The sequence below is a fragment of the Pygocentrus nattereri genome, chromosome 23 (assembly GCF_015220715.1).
Source record: "Pygocentrus nattereri isolate fPygNat1 chromosome 23, fPygNat1.pri, whole genome shotgun sequence".
In the NCBI taxonomy this organism is placed as follows: domain Eukaryota; kingdom Metazoa; phylum Chordata; class Actinopteri; order Characiformes; family Serrasalmidae; genus Pygocentrus; species Pygocentrus nattereri.
In genome coordinates, this window is record NC_051233.1 from 12,773,449 (window position 1) to 12,799,264 (window position 25,816).

Genomic DNA, 25,816 nt, shown 5'->3' on the forward strand with positions numbered 1-25,816 from the left:
AAGCACCGAAGAACATTAAAAAGCTATTAACCCAAAGCTGGAATGCTGCAGGCACAAAAAGCGCTGATTAATCACTTCTGTGTTTACACAGAGTCAAATTAGAATATTCAAGCATTATTCTGGTTATCTGAGAGGAGTGAAGTGCTGTTTGCTTTCATTGCTATGCAAGGCCATCAGGCTCTGTCCACCTCATGTCTATGGGGTCTGCTGTTGACTTTAAAGTAGTGGCACAGTGGCATCTTGTGGTGAAGCTTTGTCATTACACTCCTTTTCCACTCATTTCAAAGGCCAAAAAAACCCCTGAAGCTTATGTAATAAAAGTTTATTGAAAAATGTGGTAAAATTGAAATTACACATAATACACATTCATTTTAATCTGGCAAAAAATGAAATTAAATATAAAAAAAGATGTATAGAAACCCTCAAGAGAATGTGGATAGCACATCTCTGCATAATTTAGAGAACCGGACTTCTGTCGGGGTGATTCAGCCATAATTACTGAACATGGTAAACGTAAAAAAGTGGTTTGTTTGTGGAATGCAAGTTGTGTGGCTACTGCTCCAAATGTGACAGGCTGGTTTATGTGTAATTGATGGTCATAAGCAGATAAATCACACAAAGTGTGAATAGTTTAAAATTTTAAACTTAAATAAAATAAAAAATCTAACATATAAAAAAGCCTAAACTTTAAAACTACATTACTGAACAGTGCACCTGAATGTAAGCCTACACAGGCCTGGAGCTTAAAACGCTCCCTTGTCATACCAATCTGCTTAACTGTATACACACTTGCTGTGTCAGGTTGAATCAGCAGTGGATTCATCTTGGACTGGGGTCTCTCCTGGAACACAAACAGGGACAGACATGCAATCAGAGCATAGAAAAACTGCAAAAAGCGAAGGAAATTCATTGATTATATTTGCTTAACATCACCAGCTTAAAGGAACTCTGTGATGTTCATACAGTACTGCAAAAGTCAGAGACCACCTTTTATTTATTTAATTTCCAGTCAAATGGCCATTAAAAACAAGGAATTAATTTTTCAGGAGATACTGTTCAAGAGATTAGACATAAGATTATCCACTTGCATAAGGAAAAGTCAAAGGAAAAAGCAGATGTTTCCAAAAATTGGAGTTTAAAAAATGATTAAAAATACAGAGAAAATGGGACTCAAAACAACCATGCAAGACTTGGTAGACCACCAGAACTGTCCCCATCAGAAAAACAGCACTTAGAGCTTCCATGTTTGAGAGACAGGAGAAAATCAAGCATTTGCTTCAGATCTGAAAAAATCCACAGGTGTTTTTGTCCATCCTTCCACTGTGAGAAGACAACCCAACACTGGGAGTCTGAAAGGATGTGCGGCTGTTAAGAAGCCCTTACTGAGAAAAGGAAATCGACAAAAAAACAACTTCTAAGACTGACCTTTGCAGATGTGGAGAAATACCTGCAGATTTCTTTGTAAAACTATTACTACTACCCTGTAAAAATATTGAAATCTGTAATAAAAGTAAAGAGTGGACTCACCTAATACTAAGGTATTGTAGTTGTTTAGGCTTCTGTGTGATTTCCTTATTTTTTATATATATATATATATATATATATATATATATATATACACATATATGTGTGTGTGTGTGTGTGTGTATATATATATATATGTGTATATATATATATATATATATATATATATATATATATATATATATATATATATATATATATATATATATATATATATATGTGTGTGTGTGTGTGTATATATATATATATGTTTTTTTCCTGTACTTTTTGTACATTTTGTACATCTGTACATTTATTTTGACCGAAATAAATTAAATCAAGGATGGTCTCTGACTTTTGCACAGAACTGTACATGTTTTAGAGGTGGAATTAGTTTTCAGTTCTGCATGGCAGAAGGACGATATGATGGAAAGTCATTTTTACTCAGGCTCCTTTTTCTACCATGACTGACCTAAATAGGTGGCAGAGATGAAGATGCTGAGATTTTGGTTGGGAGTGACAAGGATGGACAAGATTAGAAATGAGCAGATCAGAGGGACAGTGAAGGTGGAGCAGTTTGGAGATAAAGCCAGAGAGGCCAGGTTGAGATGGTTTGGACATGTGTTGAGGAGGAATAGTGGATATATTGGTCAAAGAATGTTGGAGATGGAGCTGCCGGGTAGAAGGAGAAGAGGTAGACCTCAGAGAAGGTTTATGGGTGTAGTGAAGGTGGACATGGAGATGGTTGGTGTAAAAGTACAGGAGGCAGTAAATAGGGCAAGATGGAGGCAGATGATCCGCTGTGGCGACCCCTAAAGGGAGCAGCCGAAAGAAGAAGAAAGACTGACCTAAATAGGAACCAACAGAACATATAGTGACTGGCCACTTCATTACAGGGGAATTCTATTGATTTTTTTTATTAAACAGTTGAGATATACAACAGAGTCATTTAGAGTGGTTTGATGTGAAATGCTCAGCTCTAGAGAAAGTTACTGTCTCCCTTTATGTCCACAGTGGTGGTCATAAGAAGTCTGTGGCGCTTAATGTCTCATGTTTTACATGAAATAGTTAGGAATAGATGCCTGAGACAATGGGTGTGTTTACATGCACTCAATAATCCAATCATAATCAGATTTCTGTAGTTATTTGATTATTCAAATGGTTATGTAAACACCATACTCTGATCTAGAAATCCAAAAAAGAGAGCTGGATTTTGGCTCAGTAATCTGATTTCTAAATGCATGTAAACTCTTACTCCGATTTCTTTCAGATTTCTCAGATGGTGGTACCAGAAATAAGCAAGCAGTGTTTCCGTGAGATGGCAGCATAACACTTTTGGAGCAGTGTTAAAACACTGTAAAGCTCCAAAAAAAGAAATATGAATTTGCTGCCTCATGCCTGAGACAGTGTTTTACTGATTTTGTTTTAGAAGCTTTTGGCAAAATATTCGAGCAGAAGGGGCACATGCAAGTACTCTAAGGCAAAACAGTCTCTAAAAAAAGATCTTATTTCAGATCTACCACTATTTTAACATAATCAACATAACACAGAAAAACATGTGTGTTCAATGGTGATTCTGTAGAGTAAATAATATTGTACTTTTACGTTGCAGACATCGAGACCCTTGGATTCTGTCACCACCACTGTAAAGAAATCTGAGTCTCTAGAATGAATCATTCCCCTTTAGTAGACCTTGATGTAATTAAACCATTAGGACACCCATGTCAAGCTGTACGCTTTTATATCCCTGAAATGCTAAAGCAAGTAGAGAGACAGAGAGAGAGGGCAACGGGGCCTTGTGTTTCATCTACCTTCAGTATGAATCCTGAAATATGGCATTCCCTTGATGTTTATGTGCTGGAATTAATCTGTTTTGCTTTGCCACTAGTTACGTTCTGACCTAGTGTTAAAGAATGTCTTGTCCTTGTTGTACAGATAAGAATATCTTTTTGAATATGCTGTATGACATGTAATCATTGTCTTTTGGGTGCTGACACTCACAATGGTAATGTTTTGAGTGAACCCATATTCAAAAATATTGGGACAGTATGTGAAATGCACATAAAAAACAGAAAGCAGTGATTAGTGTAGCCACTTTGACCTGTATTTAAACAAAAGAAAGTCTAGGCCAAAGCACAACTAAATTTACATGACAGTTGATTCCTTATATCGCACTGCATTAAAAACCAGCATGCTTCTGTGATGGATATCACTGCATGGACTATGGAATACTTTGAAAATGGTTGTCAATAGACACTGCTTATCGCTGCATCCACAAATGGAGCTTAAGAATGTACTATGTACAGTGGAAGCCATGTGTCAAAAATGTCCAGAAACGCTGCCGCAAGCTCATCTGAAATGGACTTATCCACAGTTGAAGTGTATATTGTGGTTTGATGAGTCAACCTTTCAGGCTGTTTGTGGAAATAATGAATGTTGTCTTCTCTGAACCAGAGAACAAAAAGACAATCCAGATTGTTACCAGCATAAAGTTCAAAAGCCAGGGTCTGTTATGATAGTGGGAGTATATTATAAGGTAACTTGTACATATTTGAAGGCACTATTAATGCAGAAAGATATGTACACATTGTGGAGCAGCATATCGCTGATGTCTGAACAAAACCTCTTACCTCCAAAATGATAACTTTAAAAGAGAATGAAAAAAAACATACTTTACTTTTAATGTAAGTCAATGAAACCCGACTTCTTTCCAAGTAATTTTGTGTCATTTCTATTGGTCCTTACATCATGAAACTTACGTACAATGTAAGGGGCAACAAGCATTTCAAATTTTGTCAAAAACAGAAAAAACATCAAAAATGAGGATACAAGATTTTGTTCCAACAGCAGCGAAATGCTGCCTTTAAGTTGCCACGTTTTTGAGCATGACAAAACTAAGAAGCAGTACTGTACACTTTACCTTGTGTTAATAATTAAAAGTGCCAGTCACCTTGAAATTATTTAAAATTGAAATGAAACAGTGTCGGTGCTGTGATGGGGCCCAGTGCACCTAGGCCCACCCATTACTACTCCAGAATACACTAGTTTATTCTCAGGATTAAAATATTGTAATAAATTAAGCAAAACACAGATGAAAATGAATTAAATATGTGGCATATATAACATTCCATTTTTGACAGTGATCAAATTAAAATACCAGTTTGACCAGCAACTATATCTTTAAGACTTTTGCTGAACAATTTGCAGCTAACTCACATGACTGGGTACAAAAAAGTATCACTTATCTTAAAAAGAGCATTTTAGAGAGGCAGAGTCTCTCAGAAGTAAAGACAGGCAGAGGTTCACCAATCTGTGAAAAACTGTATCTAAAATTGTGAAAAATTTCAGAAAATTGTTCCTCAATATAAAATTCAGAAGACTTTGAATATCCCACCACCTACAGTACATAATATCATCAAAAGATATTCGGGCGTTCAAGCGGCACTGCATTACATGCAGCCATGATTCTTTACTGGAAATCACTGCGTGGGCTCAGGAACACTTCCAGAAATCACTGTTTGTGAACACATGAAATGAAACTCATGAAAAGAAGAAGCCATATATCAATATGATGCAGTTCAAAAGCCTCAATCTCTAATGGTTTGGGGGGTTGCATTAGTGCCTATGGTGTGGGCAGCTTACACATCTGGAAAGTCACTATCAATGTTGAACAGTATATAGAGGCTTTAGAAAAATACATGCTCAAATACAGACAGCGTCTCTTTCAGGGAGGACTTTGAAAATTTCAGCAAGACAGTGTTAAACCACATACTGCATCCATCACAACAGCATGGCTTCACAGAAGAGTTCAGGTGCTGAACTCGCCTTCAGTCCAGACCTTTCACCAAACATTTGGCACATCATGAAATGAACAATCTGGTGAAGAAGACCCAGGACTGTAGAGCAGCTAGAATCCTACATCAGATGAGAATGGAACAACATTCCTCTCTCAAAACTCTAGCAATTGGTCTCCTCACTTCTCAGATGTTTTATGAGCAGTGAGAGTATTTTGCAGGGGAATGTAGAGAGGACTGCTATGTGGATTTAAGCATATGGAAGCATCTGAACATGACTTGTTTTTAAAAAGTAGCTGGGAACACAATATAGGATAAGATAAATACAGTTATACTACAGTTATCCAAATATGAACAGCTCATCAACACCAGAGAGATAATTGCCTCTGATTACCAGGATATTAAAGTCATTAAGGTCATTACTGCTGCTGTGTGCAAAGCGAGAGATATAGGGTTTTCTATTATGAGCTCAGAGCATTATGTGTTCGGGTTAACTTGCAGGTCGTTTAAACAAGGCTTAGCAAATGTCTCGGTTATGGTTAGTGTTTGTGGCATACATCCCCCTGCCCACAGTGGTGATTCTAATACTAATTCGGACCATCTGTGAACTGCTGAAATGCACTGGACTTAACTGAACTAAAGGGAACGAAACTAAATGAATATGAATTGAATCGAGTTGTACTGACCACAGTGCCAAGCGTCAGCTAGAGTTTGAACTGTACCAAGTGGAATTCACATGATTTGAATTTGATTTAAATTTAACTGAACTGAACTTACTAAACTGATTTCATGTGAACTGAACCAAACCAAGCTGGACTAGATTCATATTAACTAAATTACACTGAATGCAGGGAACTGAACTGAATTGAACTAAGCTGAACTGAATCCATATAAACTGAACAGAGCCAAATTCTTATGGACTGAACTTAATTCATATGAACTGAATTTAATAGAACCAAACTGAATTCATGCAAATTAAACTAAACTGAATTAATATGATTTGAACTGTATGTAACAGAACCAAATTCATATGAACTGAATTGAACTGAACTGCACTCCAACTAACTAAACTCATTTTTATATGAACTAAATTGAACTGAAGTGGATTCAGCTAAACTAAGTTCATCTGAACTGACTTAAAATGATTTAAACTGACTTGAATCAAACTGTCCTTGAGTTCCTGCCTTTAAAAGTGAAAAGTTTTACTTGGCCACGCTGCACACAATCCATCATGCTCTTCATCTGTTACCTTTCATCAGCATCTCTGCGGCCTTCCTGTCTGCTTTGATATAGAGGGCAGTCATTAGGAAGAAGAGTCCTCCCAGAACGCCAATGAAAGGGCAGAGGAGAACGCTGTACTCCAGACTGCGGAACCTCCAGTCAGGAGAGTCGGGCTTAACCTTACTCAGAGCATCGGAAATCTGGACACAAGACACCGAAAGGACACAGTCAGAGTGCAGCTTATAGACATGCATGTCTCTGAAGGGTAATTCCACACGTTTTGTAAAATTTCATAACTCATTCAGAGTGGTTTGATGTGAAATGGTGCTGAGAATGGTTGCAGAGAAACTATCTACTATCAGAGAAAATGCTCTTTATTGAAACAGCAGAAAAGAAAACTGATACACAAAGGGAACGGCGGTAGAAGTCTGACAGCAAAGCACCAAAGAAAGACGGTAAATCACTCCAAAAACCACCAGTTACTGAGAAATGCATAACAAACCCAACCCTAAACGTGCACTATATTACTACTGTAAAAAAGCACATCATTAAAACACTTTATCTAAACTAAACAAGGGCTGTGGAGGGGCACAAGGAACTCCTTGGAAGGGAGTCCTCTATGTGCTTCTCCCCACTCACCCAGTTGGTCCAAACCTTAAGTCCAGTGGTGGTGCAGCAATACATAGTTCTGATAATGACAAAACGGTGGTAAATTTCAAAAAATCTTCTTTGGGGACTGTTTTGCCTTACAGTGCCATTCATGTACCTCTCTGCTATGACTAGTCTTATAACATTTAGGCCAAAATCTTGAACACTATTGTAAAACAACATCTCAGACATCAGGCAACTTATTTGTGACCATATCATGCAGTAGTTTTCTGTGATTTTAGAGGCGTTTAACTCTTCGGATGTCTGGTTCCTATCACCACCACTGTGAACACCTCTGATTCTCCATGTTTCTTTGGAATGGAACATTTCAAATCAAACCACTCTGAATGACTTACATCTTACTGATTTAATAATGTAGAAATGAAAGAACTAAAACTGACAGGAGAGAATTTCTGTTGAAAGTGTTGATTAGAAACAATATATACACATTTTCAGTAAACGTTTGAGTCGTATGCTTACAGCACCAAGGAGATACGGACTTCCTGCGTCACCCAAGAGGTGACACACCATAATTTGCAAGGCCTCAGCTGTTGCCCTTCTTGTTGGTATGACGACATACTAAAACAAAAATTGAATTTACTGAATTTAAGGCATTTCCAGCATAATGACAATCACCCTAAAAGTTATCAAGCATCAAAATGTTCAAGTTCTTACCAGCAGGATGTCGGCTAGAATGGCCCAGTTTAGTGAAAGTAGAGTTTCTCCAATACCAATGCATGCCTAGATGATGAAACAAATGAAAAAATAGAAATGTGTACTTAGACATTATGATATATAGCAAAATCAAAAGCATTTATGGCTATTTAAGAGTCCAGTTCTCCATGTATAGCTTATAATATAGCAAGTGCAGTTTCAATACATCCCAAATAAGTAAAGCTACTTTACAGTGAAGATAGAGACTGGGACGTACGTATGTGCCTGGAATGCTGGAGGCTGCCAAAATAATGGCGATGAACAAGCAAGGTGAAGAGCTAAGCATGCCCACAGCACAGATGAGTGGGTCAGCGTTGGCCACTCTGTTCCTGAGCTTCCTGGATATAGCGGTACCGATGAGAACCCCCACGATGCCCGTTCCCACTGTAATCCCCCCGAAAATGTAACTGTAGCAGGAGAAAGAGACATAAATAGCACACAAATGTGAAACTCTTTTAAAAAATATATTATTGTCAAATAAGACGCAGTTTATGGTTACTATTAAGTGCAGTTAAATCCAATCCCAGAGAAATTATAAGGGCTGTCGAAGTTAACGCGATCTCAATTTAACGCGATTAAAAAAATAATAACAAACTGCTGTTAACGCAAATTCTATTTGGCCCTGCGAGTCATCCGTAGTTCATGTTGAGACTTGACCGTGCGCGGCATCTTTCATTAAGAGTAGAGGAGTAAGTGTCTGTGTTTACATGCAAAGATTTTTGCCAATCCGATTGAATACAATCGGATTATAGATTCAGACTGAGGTGTTTATGCCCACTCTGTTCAACAATCTGATGAAAATCTTCGTTTACATGATCGCCACAAGTAATCCGATGCAAAATGACGCGCATGCGTGGAGTAGCGCTGAACGTTACAATGACTGCGAACATCACGTGAGGTCCAGTATTGAACGGTATAAACCCCTCGCTATGACGCGACGCGCATGCGCAGACCGTATTTACACGCTCCGATTAGAATGTAATCGGATTCTGGCTATTCCGATTGAGGTATTTACATGGACGTATTCTGTTCCGATCGAGCTGTTCTTCGGATTATTAACGGATTATTAGGCTGCATGTAAACGTGGCTAGTGAGCCACATTTACATGCTGTTTACAATGCTGTAGCACTGTGGTATGACGCTACATGTCTTTAATGAAGTTCAACTTTGTGTAATTTATTTTTGTTTGCATAGTACTGTGAAGTCCTATAGGCTGTGTGTGACTGAATACAACTTCAGCACAATTGAAGTTTTATGTGGTTTTTATTTTCTTTTATTACACATATCTGAACTGAGACACAGTAGTATGTGAATACATGTCTTATATTTGCGACTACTGCTCCCTAATCTATTACAAATCCAGTTTTGTGTTTTGTGGGTTCAGTATTTCTGCCTAGTATGTGAGTGAATAAAACTCCCTTACAGTTTTCTCTTGTCCCAGCAGTTTTTAACATAAGCACATTTAGTATAAAATGTGTTCACCATTTTATTGTAACATTTCACTTAAAAATCCTTATTTTCTATAATAATTACACAGATTTTTTAAAAATGCGATTAATCGCGATTAACTATATGAAATTCTGAGATTAATCGGGATTACATTTTTAATCATTTGACAGCCCTAATATATATATATATATATATATAAATATATATATATATATATATATATATATATATATATATATATATATATATATATAAATGTAAATGCACTAGATAGTAGCTACTGACGAAAGGACATTTTTATAAATTTCTGCATGATTAAAGTCATTTAGATTGGTTTGGTGTGAAATGCACCATTCTAGATAAATGTTCAGAGTCAGAACTGTTCCTAGTGGTGGTGATAGGAACCAGAAATACACCACCCTCATAGCAAGTTATGACATTAAATGGTTATGAATGTGCTGCCTGATGTGTGGGACATTGTTTTATGATAGTTTTCTGATAGCATGTATTTTAATCAGTGTATTCCAGTCATGGTGGATGGATACATGTAGGATGTTCTAAGATTTTTTTTTTCAGATTGTCCACTATTTTACCATCATCAACATTATATATAAAACTCAGAAGACACATGTAGGTTTGCTGGTTTTGGACAGTAAATAACATGGCTATATTTGTGTGGTAGACGTCGAGACCTCTGGTTCCTATCACCACCACTGTAAAGAAAATACTGTGTCGGTATGTTTCATCAGATCCTTCTGAATGGCTTTGTTTACATCTTTTCCACTAAATTGTGGAAAAGTGTTGAAAAATCACTGGATTCCCCTTCAGGACATGACTTAAAGCAGTATTATGTAATAATTTTAACTGAAAGCAGCTTTATGAGAGAATTGGTATAATTTGCTCTTGGGCTCCCTCTATAAATACAAATCATATACACATGCATTTGTTGACGAGCTGAAAGATACACACTTAAAAATGATGGTTCTTCAAGGTTTCTTTAGTAAAGAAAATGGTTCTGTGTAGAAGTATGAACACTCAAGGAACCCTTTGGATGATTAAAGGGTTCTTTGCATTGTGAAAAGGTTCTTCAGATTGACAGAGAATGTGCTGTCACCCTTTTTGAAAAGGGTTCAATATAGCACTAAAAAGGGTTCTTCTACTGTTATGATGGCAGGCTTGTTACAGTAGAAGACTCTGTGTAGAACCATCTACAACGCATTGTCCATCATTCCCTTAGCCCGCTCTGCATTATTTCTGGGTGCATAGAAAGCACACTGCCAGCTTGAGTGGAGAGGACAAACATGGAGTCTCTGGAGTGAATCTGTGGGACTGGTGGTGCCATCCATGCTTAAAAGCTCTACATTTACTGCTCCCAGTTGCCCTGTGCCAGCTCCATCCTTCCCCCCTACTGACAGCCATTACAAAGAACCCTTTAATCATGCATGGGGTTTCTTGAATAATCATGCTTCTATATAGAACCATTTTCTTTAATTAAGAACCTTTGAAGAACCATCATTTTATAGGTGTACAGAATCTGATTCTGATTCATAATTTCACATACTGCAGCTTTAACATGGCAAACTGCATGTCATGGTTTGTGTTATGAATAATTAAAAATATTAATTGCTGTTGCTTGTAAACAGCTTTGTCCAACAATTTTTGGAGTTTGAAAGGCAGTTGATCAGCTTGCATCAAGTTCTGCTGCTGAATTTGACCCTTGTGCTAACTCTAACAAGATGAGCTAATGAGTTAATAAAGTAATGGAACAGCTCTTAAGATGGCAACAGAGATTCTCCTGAGGGGAAACAGCAAGGCCAAGATAATGAGGATATATTAAAATAAGTAATGAAGCAGGAGGTTTGTGAACTGTGTATGTTCTGTTATTTTTCCTCTGTGACACTCAAATGAAATGTGCCAGCCCTGCGTAAAGATAAAGAGGCACAGGTCAATCCTGTGTGTACCTGTCAGAAGGGTCACAGGGCTCTTTAGAGCAAGCAGGAGTAAGGCCCTGTAGGACACGAGCACGGGACAGGAAGGTGGGTGTCCAAAAGGCCAATGCCCCTGTGACGAAAGCCATGGCGGTCACTCCTAAAGAAGACCAGACGAAGCTCCGGCTAGAAGAAAACATGCATAAACACAACGCACTAACTTAAAACCGTTCACAGATGGAAAGGTTCTCAAAATTTACAGTTTTTTGTAGAGTGGACACCGTGGCCCTTATTCATCAAAGTTGTCTGCGTGGTAGATATCTGTGGCATATCTGTACAACCTCAACCTCAAAGCTCACATCTGGTAGGAGTGTGTAAATATGAGTGTAACAGTTTTTCATCCTGAAAAAAAAGGTTAACTAACCAAAAGTATTATCAATATGTTCTATAATACCAATGATGATAAAAAATAACATTGCTAATCATTTTACATGCACATTGGTTTACACAGTTATACCATGTTCTATTTAAAGACATATTACACTGTGCTTTTTTTTTGTACTACTAACACTGCCCAAAACTAAACAATAAAAACACAGAGAGAACAGAAGCATCTCATACACTACAGTATATTACAAGCTCCATATTAAGTCTGGGTGCTAAATTGGCCTGCCTGCAGTCCAGACTTGTCACCCTTTGAAAACAATCAGAGCATTGAGAAATGAAAAATATGACAAAGGAGACCCTGAACTGTTGCGCAATTGAAGTCAAGCTTCTTCTTTTGGCTGCTCCCTTTAGGGTCCATCTTGCCCTATCCATTGCCTCCTCTACTTTCACACCAACCATCTCCATGTCCACCTTCACTACATTTATTGAAGTCAAGCAAGAATGGGAAAACATTTCACTTTCAAAACTACAACAGTTGGTCCCCTCGGTTCCCAAACAGTACAGAGTGTTGTTAAAAGACAAAGTGACAAAGAGAGAAACATGCCCCTGTCCCAACTTTTTTGAAACAGATTGCTGGCATCTAAATCAAAATGAGGATATATATTTCAAAAACCAATAAGAATTCTCAGTTTCATCATTTGATAGATGATCTTTGGAGTATATTCAATTACATCTAAAATTTAAATGATTTGCATTTTTTTACATTTTACTTTTTTGGAAACGGAGTTGTGTAACAAGTACACACTGATGTGAAGCATCCATCCATCCATCCATCCATCATCTTCCGCTTCTCCGGGGTTCGGGTCGTGGGGGCAGCATCCTGAGCAATGAAGCCCAGACCTCCCTTTCCCCAGCCACTTCCACTAGCTCCCTGGGAGGGATTCCGAGGCGCTCCCAGGCCAGCTGGGCGATATAGTCACGCCAGCGTGTCCTGGGTCTTCCCTGGGGTCTCCTCCCCGGGTGGACTTGCCTGTGACACCTCCCAAGGGAGGCGTCCAGGAGGCATCCTAACAAGATGCCCGAACCACCTCAACTGGCTCCTCTCGACGTGAAGAAGCAGCGGCTCTACTCCGAGTCCCTCCCGGATGACCGAACTTCTCACCCTATCTCTAAGGGAGAGTCCAGCCACCCTGCGGAGGAAACTCATTTCAGCCGCTTGTATTCGCGATCTCGTTCTTTCGGTCATTACCCAAAGCTCATGACCATAGGTGAGGGTGGGAACATAGATCGACCAGTAAATCGAGAGCCTTGCCTTATGGCTCAGCTCTTTCTTTACCACAACAGACCGGTAAAGAGCCCGCTGACCCAGCACCAATCCGCCTGTCAATCTCCCGCTCCCTTGTACCATCACTCGTGAACAAGACCCCAAGATACTTAAACTCCTCCACTTGAGGCAAGAGCTCATCCCCGACCCAGAGAGGGCTCTCCACCCTTTCCCGCGTGAGAACCATGGCCTCGGATTTGGAGGTACTGATCCTCATCCCGGCCGCTTCACACTCGGCTGCAAACCGATCCAGTGAAAGCTGAAGTTCACGGCATGATGTCCCCAATAGGACCACATCATCTGCAAACAGCAGCGATGTGACCCTGAGGTCACCAAACCGGACACCCTCCATCCCCTGACTGCGCCTAGAAATTCTATCCATAAAAATTATGAATAGAATCGGTGACAAAGGGCAGCCCTGACGGAGTCCAACTCTCACTGGGAAAAAGTCTGACTTACTGCCGGCCATGCGAACCAAGCTCCTGCTTTGTTTGTACAGGGCCTGAATGGCTCGTAGCAAAGAGCCATGTACCCCGTACTCCCGAAGCACCTCCCACAGAATACCCCGGGGAACACAGTCGAATGCCTTCTCCAAATCCACAAAGCACATGTGGACTGGTTGGGCAAACTCCCATGAACCCTCGAGAATCCTGGAGAGGGTAAAGAGTTGGTCCAGTGTTCCACGACCAGGGCGGAACCCGCACTGCTCCTCCTGAATCCGAGGTTCGACTATAAGCCGGACTCTCTTCTCCAGTACCCTTGCATAGACCTTATCAGGGAGGCTGAGGAGTGTGATTCCCCTGTAGTTGGAACACACCCTCCGGTCCCCCTTTTTAAAAAGAGGCACCACCACCCCAGTCTGCCAATCAAGTGGCACCACCCCTGATGTCCATGCAATGTTGAAAAGGCGTGTCAGCCAAGACAGCCCCACAACATCCAGAGCCTTGAGGAACTCGGGACGGATCTCATCCACCCCTGCAGCCCTGCCGCCAAGGAGCTTTTTAACTACCTTAGCGACTTCGGCCTCAGTAATGGACAAGCCTATTCCCGTGTCCCCAGACTCTGCCTCCTCACTGGAGAACATGTTGGTGGGATTGAGAAGATCCTCAAAGTATTCCTTCCACCGCCCAATGACGTCTTCAGTCGAAGTCAGCAGCACACCATCTCCACTATATACAGTGCTAGTGGCACACTGCTTTCCCCTTCTGAGTCGCCTGACGGTTTGCCAGAATCTTTTCGGAGCCGACTTAAAGTCACTTACCAAGGCCTCACCGAACTCTTCCCACACCCGGGTTTTTGCCTTGGCAACGACTGAAGCCGCAGATCGCTTGGCCTGTCGATACCTGCCAGCTGCCTCTGGTGTCCTACAGGCCAACCATGTCCGGTAGGACTCCTTCTTCAGCTTGACGGCATCTCTCACCTGGGGTGTCCACCACCGGGTTCGAGGATTACCGCCCCGACAGGCACCAACTACCTTGCGACCACAGCTACAGTCAGCCGCTTCAACAATGGAGGAGCGGAACATGGCCCATTCTGAGTCAATGTCCCCCACCTCCCCCGATATCTGGTCAAAGTTGATGTGAAGCACTAGTAGCTATTTTAATGCTAATGCCACCTTCTTGTTGAGAATCTTTAGTCTGCTAAATGTGAATGAGTGAGTGAGTTATAAGCCAGATCTGTGACTAAAAATGGACAAAACTACATTACATAGCTGAAAACAATAGTAGTAACAATTGAAGCCAGAATTTCTTTGTACTTTTGTCCACATTGTGCTAGGGTAAATATGTCTGGTTGAACCACCAATAATAATTAATTCTACCCACTTTCTGAGGAGGTACTTGACATCCTCCCAGTAAGTTGTGCGTTCAACGCACGTTGCTCCTTGGTTTTCAGATGCTCCTCGAGGTGGGTTGGGGATCAGGAACACCAGCAGCACCAGGCCGAGTCCACCCAGGATGGGGTTGAGCTGCAATAGAACAAGCAGTATAGGTAACTATGGTGTCCAGATTTAGTTTACATCAGGGGTGCTCAACCATGCTCTTAGTGGTCACCCACCCAGCATAGTTTAGTTCCAAACACTTGATTTAGCTAATAAATGCCTTTAGAGCGCCCAAACTCAGGTCTTGGCAAACAGTACTCTTTATTGCTTAGTAATTTTTAAGGTTAAATATAATGCATTACCACTGATGGTCTTTGAGCTAGCTGAGCATTTTTTCTCTATGATATTTGGAGGTGGCTGGAGGGAGGAGGTGAAACATGGTATTATTGGTTAATATTATTTTTCCTCGCTTGCTGGTGCATAATAATGTAAAGGGCCCCATCCCAGATTTTTCTAGCATTTTATTGTTTTCCATGAAGTACACTTGTGATGTTTGTGTGGGTCATAATTCACTTGACCATGTCCATTCATCATGTGATTTTCACACAATGAGAAGGGCAGCCTGTGTGTTCAAATGTGGTAGAAAAAAGGTGATAAAAAAAGCAGCGACAATATGCAAACAACTGCATTCCTGACTGCCTGCCCAATAATGTGCCTCAGTTCAATAGCAGTCTTGGCTGAAACACTCTTAATAACTTTAGAGTATGTGATTGGATCTAAACTGCTGTAGGTTAAATCGGTGCATGCATGTAAATACCTTGATTTTGTTACATCACAAAAGCTAAAAAAAACAGAAGAGTCTGCTTCTGCAGCTTAATTTTCATAAATGTACCTTATGGACTGAGGAGTGGACAGTACATTATATCACTAACAATGTTTATACGCTACATTAAACTCTTTTTGGCTCCTTTAATCAGACACCAGAAGACATTTACAGGTGGGGAAAAGTAAATACATTTTTGATGAAGGACTATGTGTCTTTTCTTATTGTCTTCTAAATGAGATGATATAGTGACCCTTTTCGCAGTGTGATTACAAATGAGTGGACATTTTCCACATTTGACTAATGAAGTCCAGGCTGGTTTAAAGGCATTAAGTTGAACCAGACCCAGTACAAAGCTGGACTGTTTAACATGGTCAGCACAATCAAACATTTAATTAGCATATCCATTCATCTGTGTCCTGACTTCCAAGGTTTAATAGAAGAGTCTTACCCTGAGGGCCCAACGCCAGTCCCCGGTAACACTCGCGATTCTGGCTGCCACGATGTAGCCAAGACCACTTCGATATGGAAGGAAAATTCAAACAAAATACAAAAATTATCATTGTTATAACAGGATAATTAAACCGACTCACAAGAATGTGCAATATATGGCATGCACATTTAAAAAAACAGGTTTTTCATGGGTTCTTTGCAAAGGCAGTGGTTTCAGATGGAACCATGATGACTCAATGGAGCATTTGAATGCTTAAAAACTATAGCCAAAATAAAAATTGTAACTCTTGCTTCATCTGTTGTGAGCATGTCTGCTCACCTACTAAAACTACTAAACTCCCTTTCTGATGATGTTACTTGAAGTTGGGAGGCACTTTTTTGAAGTGTGGGCTGTAAGAAACTAGCTAGCAAATGCAGAAGGAAGCCAGATAGCTAATCTTAGTGGCAGAAGGCCAAACAGCACTTCTATATTTATTAGCCTCTACATCAGTGGTTATGCTAGCAATTAGGATCTCTTTATCTCAGTGAGGGAATGCATGCTGGGCACCCTTGTGACAGAACATTGATGGAGGGAAACACAAAAAAAGGATACAAATGAATGAATTCTGTCAAATCTATGAGGATGAAGGATGCAAAGATGCCCTTCAGAATATTACAATAACACAGACCATGACAAACAACATATTAAATGCTAGTTTTAGACCAAAAAGCCTCTGTCAGTGGTTTGTTGCATGTTCACATGGTTCTTTGTCAGAAATATATGGATTTTTTTTTCCTTCATTTACCTTCCCACAGGGATAAAGATGTAGAAGAAGGAGATCATGAGTGTTCTTTTGGTGCCTGTGAACAGGTCTCCAATAATAGTAGGAGCAATGGTAACGTAACTGGCCTCTCCGGTCCCAACCAACGCTCGCAAAAGGACCAGCACCCAGAAGTACTAAAAACCAGAAAGGCATGTGTGATAGATTAATTTGATAGATTAGTATGTCCACTATTTGCCTTTATTGCACCTTCCATTCTTTTCAGGAGACCCACTTTCAGTTTTTCAAAGAGATCTGCAGAATTTTTCCCACACCTATAGAGTTCAGTCTTAGAATTTGGTTACATTTTATACTTCTCACCAAGTAATCCCAAACACATTCAGTCATCTAAGGGTCTGGACTCCCAGCAGCTTTTTTGTTTGATTTGCAAATTCTCATCTTTTTGGTCTATTGCCTTTTTCAGTATCAGCTTTTTGAGAGCTATCCTTTTAGACCCATAGCTTTGAGAAGTCTGAAGGGTGTGAAACTAAAGCCATTACTGAAAAAAGTAAATAGACAAAAAAGAGGAATATTTGCGCTAGGACACCAACACTGGACATCTTGTGGATGTTTGGAAATTTGTTCTTCATGAGGATCATGAGGAGCAGAAAATGCAACCAACTACTAAGACTGAACTTTGGAGGTATAAAAAAAATATCCCTACAGATTTCTTTAAAGAACTGAAATCAAGCACCCTAAAAAAGACAGAAGCTATAATGAAGGTAAAGAGTGGATGCTAAATGCTTCTCTGTAATTATAACCTTTGGTCTCTAACTCTGCACCATATTATGTCCTGAACAATACAATGAACAATTGCTTTAGATTAATGAAAATGGTGAGGCCAGATTTTTAAATGATAGTGTATATAAAACAGCTACATTTATTAATATGACAAATGATTCCAAACTATTGGACACTACTTACCATTTCACCTTTTTCTTTGGTTCTGTGCAAAAGTTTGGGGACCCTCCTGGTAAAATGCATGTTTTTTGGTTTTCTGCACATTTACTGTTTAACTGGTGAGTTTAACATATCATGGAAAAATACAACATGAAATGTGGCCTGTGCAAAATTTAGGACTGTTTACTGTCAAATAAACAAAATTGTACAGTAAACGGCCGAATTTAGATTGAAGCGTGCTCTCTGTAGAGAATGTGTTATTTTCACTTAGCCCGGGGGTGTACAAACTTTTACACATAATGATAAATCTTAAATGTACATTCCAACATTGCTCAGGATGTGGGTTTAAACAACAGCTCCACAACATGATTGCTTGTTGAAATACTAGAAGTCCAGCGAGAACAGTGTTGCACTACCGCTTCTGTGACGAAAGAGCTGCTCAGTGTTGTGGCAATCCACGCAATCATCCCAAACACCATGATCAGCTTCCTGTTGTAGCGGTCACCGAGGTAGCCGAAGACTGGCGCCAGCAGCATGAAACTGCAGATGAAAACTGTAAAAGCATGGACGTTTCACAGCAGAATGTCAGCGGCCCATTACGTCTATTAAATAATCCACTTTGTCTTTCAAACTGTGGGGCGGCAGCCTAGAGGCAGATCTTATCACACATCAGGTGACACCCAGTTTCAATAAACTGACTGTAAAATAAAACTGACTGTAATAATCCTGCGGTGGATTATCTGAAGAGACCATTTCAGCTTTGACATCAAGCCAGACACATACAACATCTAGCCTACGTGATAACATTATTTAAAAGTAGTTCCTTATTGTATCTATCAAAGCAACATATCATGATTCAGTGGTAGTGCTAGATTAAAGACTGAATGAGAGGAGGTGAATGGATGCTAAGATAAGCCTTCAATTAGCTTCATATTAGCATGAGACTGATAACGTCTGCATAAAACAGACTTTACTCAGAAAAATACTGTCTTTGTTGAGGTTTAATAGATAACAAGTGTATTGGTAGAGACAAGTATGTCGACCTTGCGTCACAATAAACTGTGAACTTTTCATAAGTCAACAGGAAGTGGTGTTATAGAGTTAAAGATAACAGTCTTAGCTTCCTTTCTGATACTCTTGATAAACAACCAACATACAGTCCCACATACTATTGCATTGACAGGCAGAAGTTGAAATTGCATGACGCCTTCAGTAAGGACTCTCTATGAATTCGCTAAAGTGGATGTGTAGTGGTACAGCTGACTAGCATAGCTTTCTGTGTGTCACAATGACAAATCTACATTCAGTGGCATTTACTGTACATACTATTCACAGGAGCACAGAAACTAGCTTTAAATTTATTACCATGCTAGCAGCTGTGGTCATTAAAGAGACATTTTTCGCATAAGGAAATGCCAAAAAAGTCATTCAGGGTGGTTTTGATACGCAACTGTGCATTGTAGCAGGGCATCTTTCTTTCCCATAGTGCTCATGATGAGCACAGTGCAAATGTAGTCATTTTGTTTACTATCCAAAATGACTAGTGAATCTTTTCTTTTCCAAGTGTTTTTATTGAACATCTTAAGCATTAATACACTATATAATACACGTTTTATTTTTTGTCATTATTTCAACCCCCCCCACCCAAAACAACCCCCAACTGTTGCACAAATGCAAATATAGATTTGAAAAGATTCATAAAGTATTAGTATTTAAAAAGGAGAGAAGAAAAAAATTACAAAATATGTACATTACTCCTGTGAGAATAAGATTAGCGAGGGATCCATCTCCCTAATTTGATCCAAAACCGGTTGCCAGATATCAAAAGATTTGTAGGCACAACCTCTTATAGAATACCTTATTTTTTCCATAGTCAAATTGTATAAAAGTTCAATAAACCACATTTTAAAAGTTGGAGAGGACTTATCTTTCCATTTAAGTAGTATTTGCTTTCGAGCTAAAAGAGTAGTAAAGGCTATAAGGATTTTATTATTTTGATTTAAATGAGAATACTGTGGTGCAATGCCAAATATAGAGATTATGGCATCAGATGACTAGTGAATCTACACGTGTCTTCTGAGTTTTCAGTTGTAATGTTGATAAATACAAAACAAAATCTGACCCATGTACATTTTCTTTAGGGACTAGTACCCTATAGAAATACTACCCTGCATGTAAATAAATACATTTTGGGCCAAAACTTCATTGCAACACTCTCAGGCATCTGGCAACATATTTGGAAATATTTAATGTAGCAACTTTCTGTGAAGTAAATCTGTTAAAGGGTCCATATTCTTCATTTTTTCAATTTTTTTTTTTCATTTCTACCTGACCATTTTCCAAGTTTTTGTTACTACGCCATTAGGACAGATAAATTAGCTCTGCTCTGACTGGACATTGTACTGCCTTGTTGAAAAAGCAGTGAGGACAAAAACACTCATAAACTTAACTAAAGAATGAATATGCAGAGCTAAACTGATGTAGGTTGATGTGTAAATATGTTCGTTTTTATGACATCATGAAATAGTTTCCACATATGGAAACATTAGTAATGTTTACATACTACTTTATATACTACTAATTTCCAAAAACATGTACCCTTTAAAGGCTTCAGATGTCTGGCTCCTGTCACCACCACTGTAACTCAGTAGGTTCAATAGAGCATTAGAGCATTTCACATTAAATACATCGTTTCCAACCTAATAATTTAATTATGCAGAAATGTACATTTCCTTTAACATTAGTTACTGTTTGGCTTTTCAAGCAGCAGAGCTGAGCATGCTAGCCCATCTTGAGTGGTGCTTTGAAGCTGATACCTGTCTGTAGTAGACCAGATGTGCTGTCACTGATGAGGAAGTATTTCTGGATGCTTGGCAGAACTCCTGCAATACAGACAGAACAAATGCATTTGGCCTTAAAAGAATGAATGACAGCTTAGAGGAACTCTTTAGGTTCCTCTGTTGTTTGAGGGTGGTTGGTCTACTCACCTGCGATTGTGTAGCGGTCCATGTAGTTGAGCAGATTCACGTAACAGAGCACAGCCACGGCTATATAGGCCCGTTTAGGGGAGATGGTTTCTGCAGAGGATATGATGTTATCTTCAGGCTGGCTGCTTATGGAGCCATAGCGGTAGCTCGCACTCATGCATGAGCTCAAACTCAGCTTCTCTTTAGGCTGGGTTGGCCCGTTCGAGGTCTCTTTCTCCATGGTTACAAATGGTCCTAGAGGAAAGAATTTACAGAGCTTTAGCCCAGTTGAAGTGTCATAGTTTGGTGATTTTTCTCTTTCAAACACACCTGATTTAACTCAATATAATATATAGTATATCATCATGACGACTTACTATGTCATTATTATGATCTAACATCTCATAATCATGACTTAGCATGTCATCATAAAGAATTACAAAGTCATAATTATCTCATAATAATAAATTATCTCATAATAATAATTATCTCATCTTAGTGTCTTATAATAATAATATAGTTTTCTCAAATTATAGAAAGTAGGTCATAGTTAGTAGGACATAGTACCTCATAATTATGACTTGCCATCTCATAATTGTGACTTAGTGTCCAATAAAAATGATAAGATTTCATATTTATAGAAAGTAAGCCACGAGACACTATGTCATAAATATGACAATGAGTCATTATAATGAGACACTAAGTCATAATCATGAGATGCTGTGTCATAATTATGTAATTGTCATAATTGTGAAATTGAGATAGTAAGTCAGAATTATTGAAAAGTTTATTGTGGACTAAACTTTTTTTTTTCTTCCTTGGTTTTTAATCAGCTACAGAAGAATCCATGCGCTTTCCTGGGAGCCAGGGAAACTGGAATGTGACACCACTGCTTTTCTTTTTTTTTCCAAAATGACAGAATGGGCAGGGCTGAATCCAATGTGCCTCTGTTAAAAAAAACACATACTGTAAAATTACAGTACATTTCCATCTACTAGTCGCACCAATTTCATATTCATTTAGTGTACCTTATTAACAGTAAATAACTGTACAGAAGCAACTTTATACAGTCAACTAAACCACAAATATGCTGTGATGTTGATGCATTCTCCTGTATTTTAACACAACAACTGTAAAGGCACTCAGACACTCCTAGCACTGTTCAGTTTCTCACTCTGCATTTTGCCAAAACTGTGTTAAATTAAAGCCATATGGAAAGAAAGGCAGCCAGTCTTTTAGATGTAGAAATACTACACTTTTTGAAATGATGGCTCTTCAAGGGATCTTTAGTAAAGAAAATGGTTCTATATAGAAACATGAACATGCAAAAAACCCTTTTGATTGAGGACTAAATGGTTCTTTGCATGGTAAAATGCTTCTTCAGACTGATGGAGAGTGTGTTGCATATGACTTTATATAGAACCTTTTTGAAAAGGGTTCTATATGGCACCAACAAGTGTTCTTCTATCGTTACAAGCTTGAAATTGTAACAATAGCAGAACCTTTGTTGGTGCTATATCGAACCCTTTTCAAAAATGTTCAATATAGAACCATCTACTCTGCGACCTGAACAACCCTTTCAGGATACAAAGAACCTGTTAATCATGCAAAGGGTTCTTTGAGTGTTCATGGTTCAATATAGAACCATTATCTTTGCTAAAGAACCCTTGAATAACCATTTATTTTTAAGTGTGTACTGGTGTTTTATCTCAGCTAATGTTACATTATATTCTAGTCTTTTTTTATTCAACTCTTATCTTTTAGATTGAAAAGAGTGAGTTTGTGAAGAGCCAGTAAACTGATGCCAAGTGTAATAAATGTTGTTGAAAGGTTTGGGTCTTTTTGGGGAGCTTTTTGAGGGAGAGTTTAGCTGAAAAAATGACAGTTTTGTCATGTTGTTGGAACATATTTATTCCTAAAGAGTGGTAAAGCATTTGAGCACTTTTAGATGACCACCTTAAGCAAAGTGCTTCAGGAAAAAGTAGCTCATTTGACAGCTTAGTAGTTTTTAAATGGAAACAAATGGATATCACTATTAGCCAGTACTCAAGGTACTGAGAAAGAAGTAAAAGAAATAAAAAGTGGTGTTGTGTTAGAATTATATCTATATTAAAACAGGCTAATCTTGTTTGCTTGTGCGCATCACAAACACAGCCTTGTACTGAACAAGAACCCACACCGTTTCCTCTTTGGCCTTGCAAATGAGTGTAACCAAAGCAAGGCCATTATTTACAAGCAATAGCGAAGGAGATGAAGGAATTGGATACCTATAGGAATGTTATGTAATCTTAAGCAAGGGCATCACATTATTTATGGCCTAAGAAGAGCCTTAAAGAGTATTATGTACCAGCTGTTCACATTGTTTTACACCAGAAATATTGTAATAGCAAATTCAATCTCTCTGCAAATCTCATTATGTAACAACAAGAGAATTACACAAAAAGATGCATGACCAAATGGGTACTCTCTTACAGCATGATCCAGTGGTCATCTGACCAATAAATGCCTCCAAAAAGGCAGCAGAACCATACTGAGTTCTTAACGTGAAGTACCACTGATTGAGAAACATAGTCAGGATTGTTCACAATAGTGATGATCGGAACCAGGCATTAGACACTTTTAGTTGCCACCGCACAGAAAGGTATTACATAAAATGTTTACAAATATGCTTGATGCCTGAGATATTGTTCTACGATAGCTTTGAAATAAGGTTTTGACACCAAACAAAGAGTTTTATAAATGTAGATTTTTGTATTTTATAACATTTCACTACATTTCATTACAAAAATACAGCTTTGAAAGGAACATAAGACGTTATTCAGTTATATGTAGTATAGAAATGTATGTTCTCTCATTAAGAGAGGGGGTAAGTCTGGGGTGACTTTCTGGCAGGCCAAGTCCTCACAAGCCCTGATCTAAAACATCTTTCTCGCTAATATGTACATGTAATTTAAGGTGAAATAGTCCCTAAACAAAACATATTTTTCAGATTTATGACTATTTTGCCATCATTGATGTACTGTATAAAAGGTCAGAACACAAATGTAGCTTCACTGGTCATTTTAGATAAATAAAATGATATCTGACTTCTGGTATCTATTGCCACAGTTGTTTGATGTTACGTTTCTCTAAAATCTGCCTTTTCATTTGAAATTACTCTAAATGGCTGATCAAACTGGTGAATTATGCTGACATTTTGAAAACAAAATATCAGAGGAGCTTTTGATATCTTGCCTTGAACACTGCTCCTAAACATTCTGTTATGTCCATTGGTAACTATGAACATACAGGTCCAGAGTTAGCTGTACTGGTGAGCATGACTTCATGTACAAATAAAATGTTTACATATATATATATATATATATATATAAATTTTTATATATATATAAACATATATATATGTTTATATATATATATATATATATATATATATATATATATAAAATGTGAGTCTATAAACAGTTATATGTAAAAGTTTGAACACAACTGGACAAAATACATGCTCTGTTGAGATTCTAAGCTAAAAGAAACTTAAACATGGCATTTTCTGCTCATTTTGGTGGAAAATTACTATTTTTTTTAAGTTTAACATATTGGAAAAAAATGGAACCTTTTAAAATTCTAGGCATATTACATTCTGAGACCTAATCTTCAGTAACTGCATGGACAATCTAAACCTCATCCACACCAACAGACTCTTACTGCGCCTTCAAGCTAGCAAATCTGTACTTACACATATAGATTGACCTCTTGTACATCTTCTATCCGTATCCTGTAAAATCTGGAAGATTCTATTTCAGTATCCTATCCCTGTGTACCTAACTAACTGCACATAAGGAATGTGTTCAACAGCTTCATAGTTTTATTTCATAACTTATTACTGTACAACTGTACATTGGAATAGTGCAGTACCAGTGTATATTGTGCATATGTGTATATTCAGAGTCAGTATATATATATATATATATATATATATATATATATATATATATATAGTATTTCAATTATATAAGGGGGCTACCTCACTTTCCACCTGTGTAAATGTGATGTGACAATAAACGTGATTCGATTTGATTTGACTACCGTGCAAAAAGGGTTGATTAATTTAGTTATAGAAGCATTTAGTAAAAGTTTTAAGGGGTCAAAGAACAAAATCTAAAATGTTTCTCACAGGCCATATGTATTTTATAAACTGTTAAGGGGCACCAACACTTTTGCATACATATACACTACATATATATATATATATATATATATATATATGTACATATATAAATATAGACCTACATATAACAGAAAAAATGGTGGAATTCCTCTTTTCTAGTACAATGCAGAGGAGTGTGTGAAAAATAAGACACATGTTGAAACTATCTAGCACCTATTGCCTCAGGCGCTTCACAACATGACACTGGTGAAATGAACAGTGATGAAAGTGCCGTGCTGTTTGTCTTCTGAACGTTTAACTAAAAACAGGTCAGAGTTGCTCTGTTGATACGGCTGCTGGCAGACTTCGCACCAGTGAGATTCTTTGCGAATCTGGATGCATTCCTCGCCTTGAGTGCCAATGAGAACTGCCAACAATGGCACAGTTGTGCACACTGTGTTTTCCCACAACATCACACAATACCATGCAACTGTTTAGCTTCAGCTCAGCAAAAAACAGTAGTGGTCTTTGAGACATGGAGATGGTCATGGGTGTTCAAGTGAAACTGTGAGTTATTTCTCACCCTAGATTCAACATATTGGTGAATAAAATGTAACTATTTTACAATAAATTCCAAGTTCCTCTGAACCCAGATAGTAGAAGAAAACTTAGATAGTGGTGCATCATACACAGCTACCTTCAATGGCTGGTCAGCAGCTCACACTGGGCTGGATGCAGTCCTGGTTTCCTCTATGGTTCAGTTCATGATTTGTTCCCACAGCCTCTTCTTCTGGATCTCCTCTGCTGTTCTGGTGGCCGAGAGCTGTGGCCGTGATTGGCCTGCACTGACAAACTGAAGGAGATGTGTCTGTAACTTCAATAAAACTACCAGGTTACCAAGTGAGAACTGAGCCCTGCCCCCTCTAACTCTATCCCCGGCTGG

The 25,816-nt window shown here is 38.5% G+C and overlaps 1 protein-coding gene across 2 annotated transcripts; it reads right to left on the reverse strand.

The window, feature by feature from the left end:
• Positions 1–306: 306 nt before the first annotated feature.
• Positions 307–25,816, reverse strand: spns3 (spinster homolog 3 (Drosophila)). 2 transcript variants are annotated; one of them, XM_017701734.2, is made up of 14 exons: positions 25,571–25,816; positions 21,533–21,676; positions 20,751–20,984; positions 20,580–20,645; positions 18,180–18,316; positions 16,849–17,000; positions 16,062–16,128; positions 14,792–14,934; positions 11,291–11,443; positions 8,098–8,287; positions 7,842–7,907; positions 7,647–7,745; positions 6,547–6,718; positions 307–841 (listed from the first exon to the last, which is right to left on the reverse strand). In XM_017701734.2, exons 3-14 carry the CDS (start codon positions 20,968–20,970, stop codon positions 798–800), a joined length of 1,509 nt encoding a protein of 502 aa, XP_017557223.1. In that variant the 5' UTR covers positions 20,971–20,984; positions 21,533–21,676; positions 25,571–25,816; the 3' UTR covers positions 307–797. The 2 variants fall into 2 exon arrangements, with proteins under 2 accessions (XP_017557223.1, XP_017557225.1); XM_017701736.2 differs by lacking the exon at positions 21,533–21,676.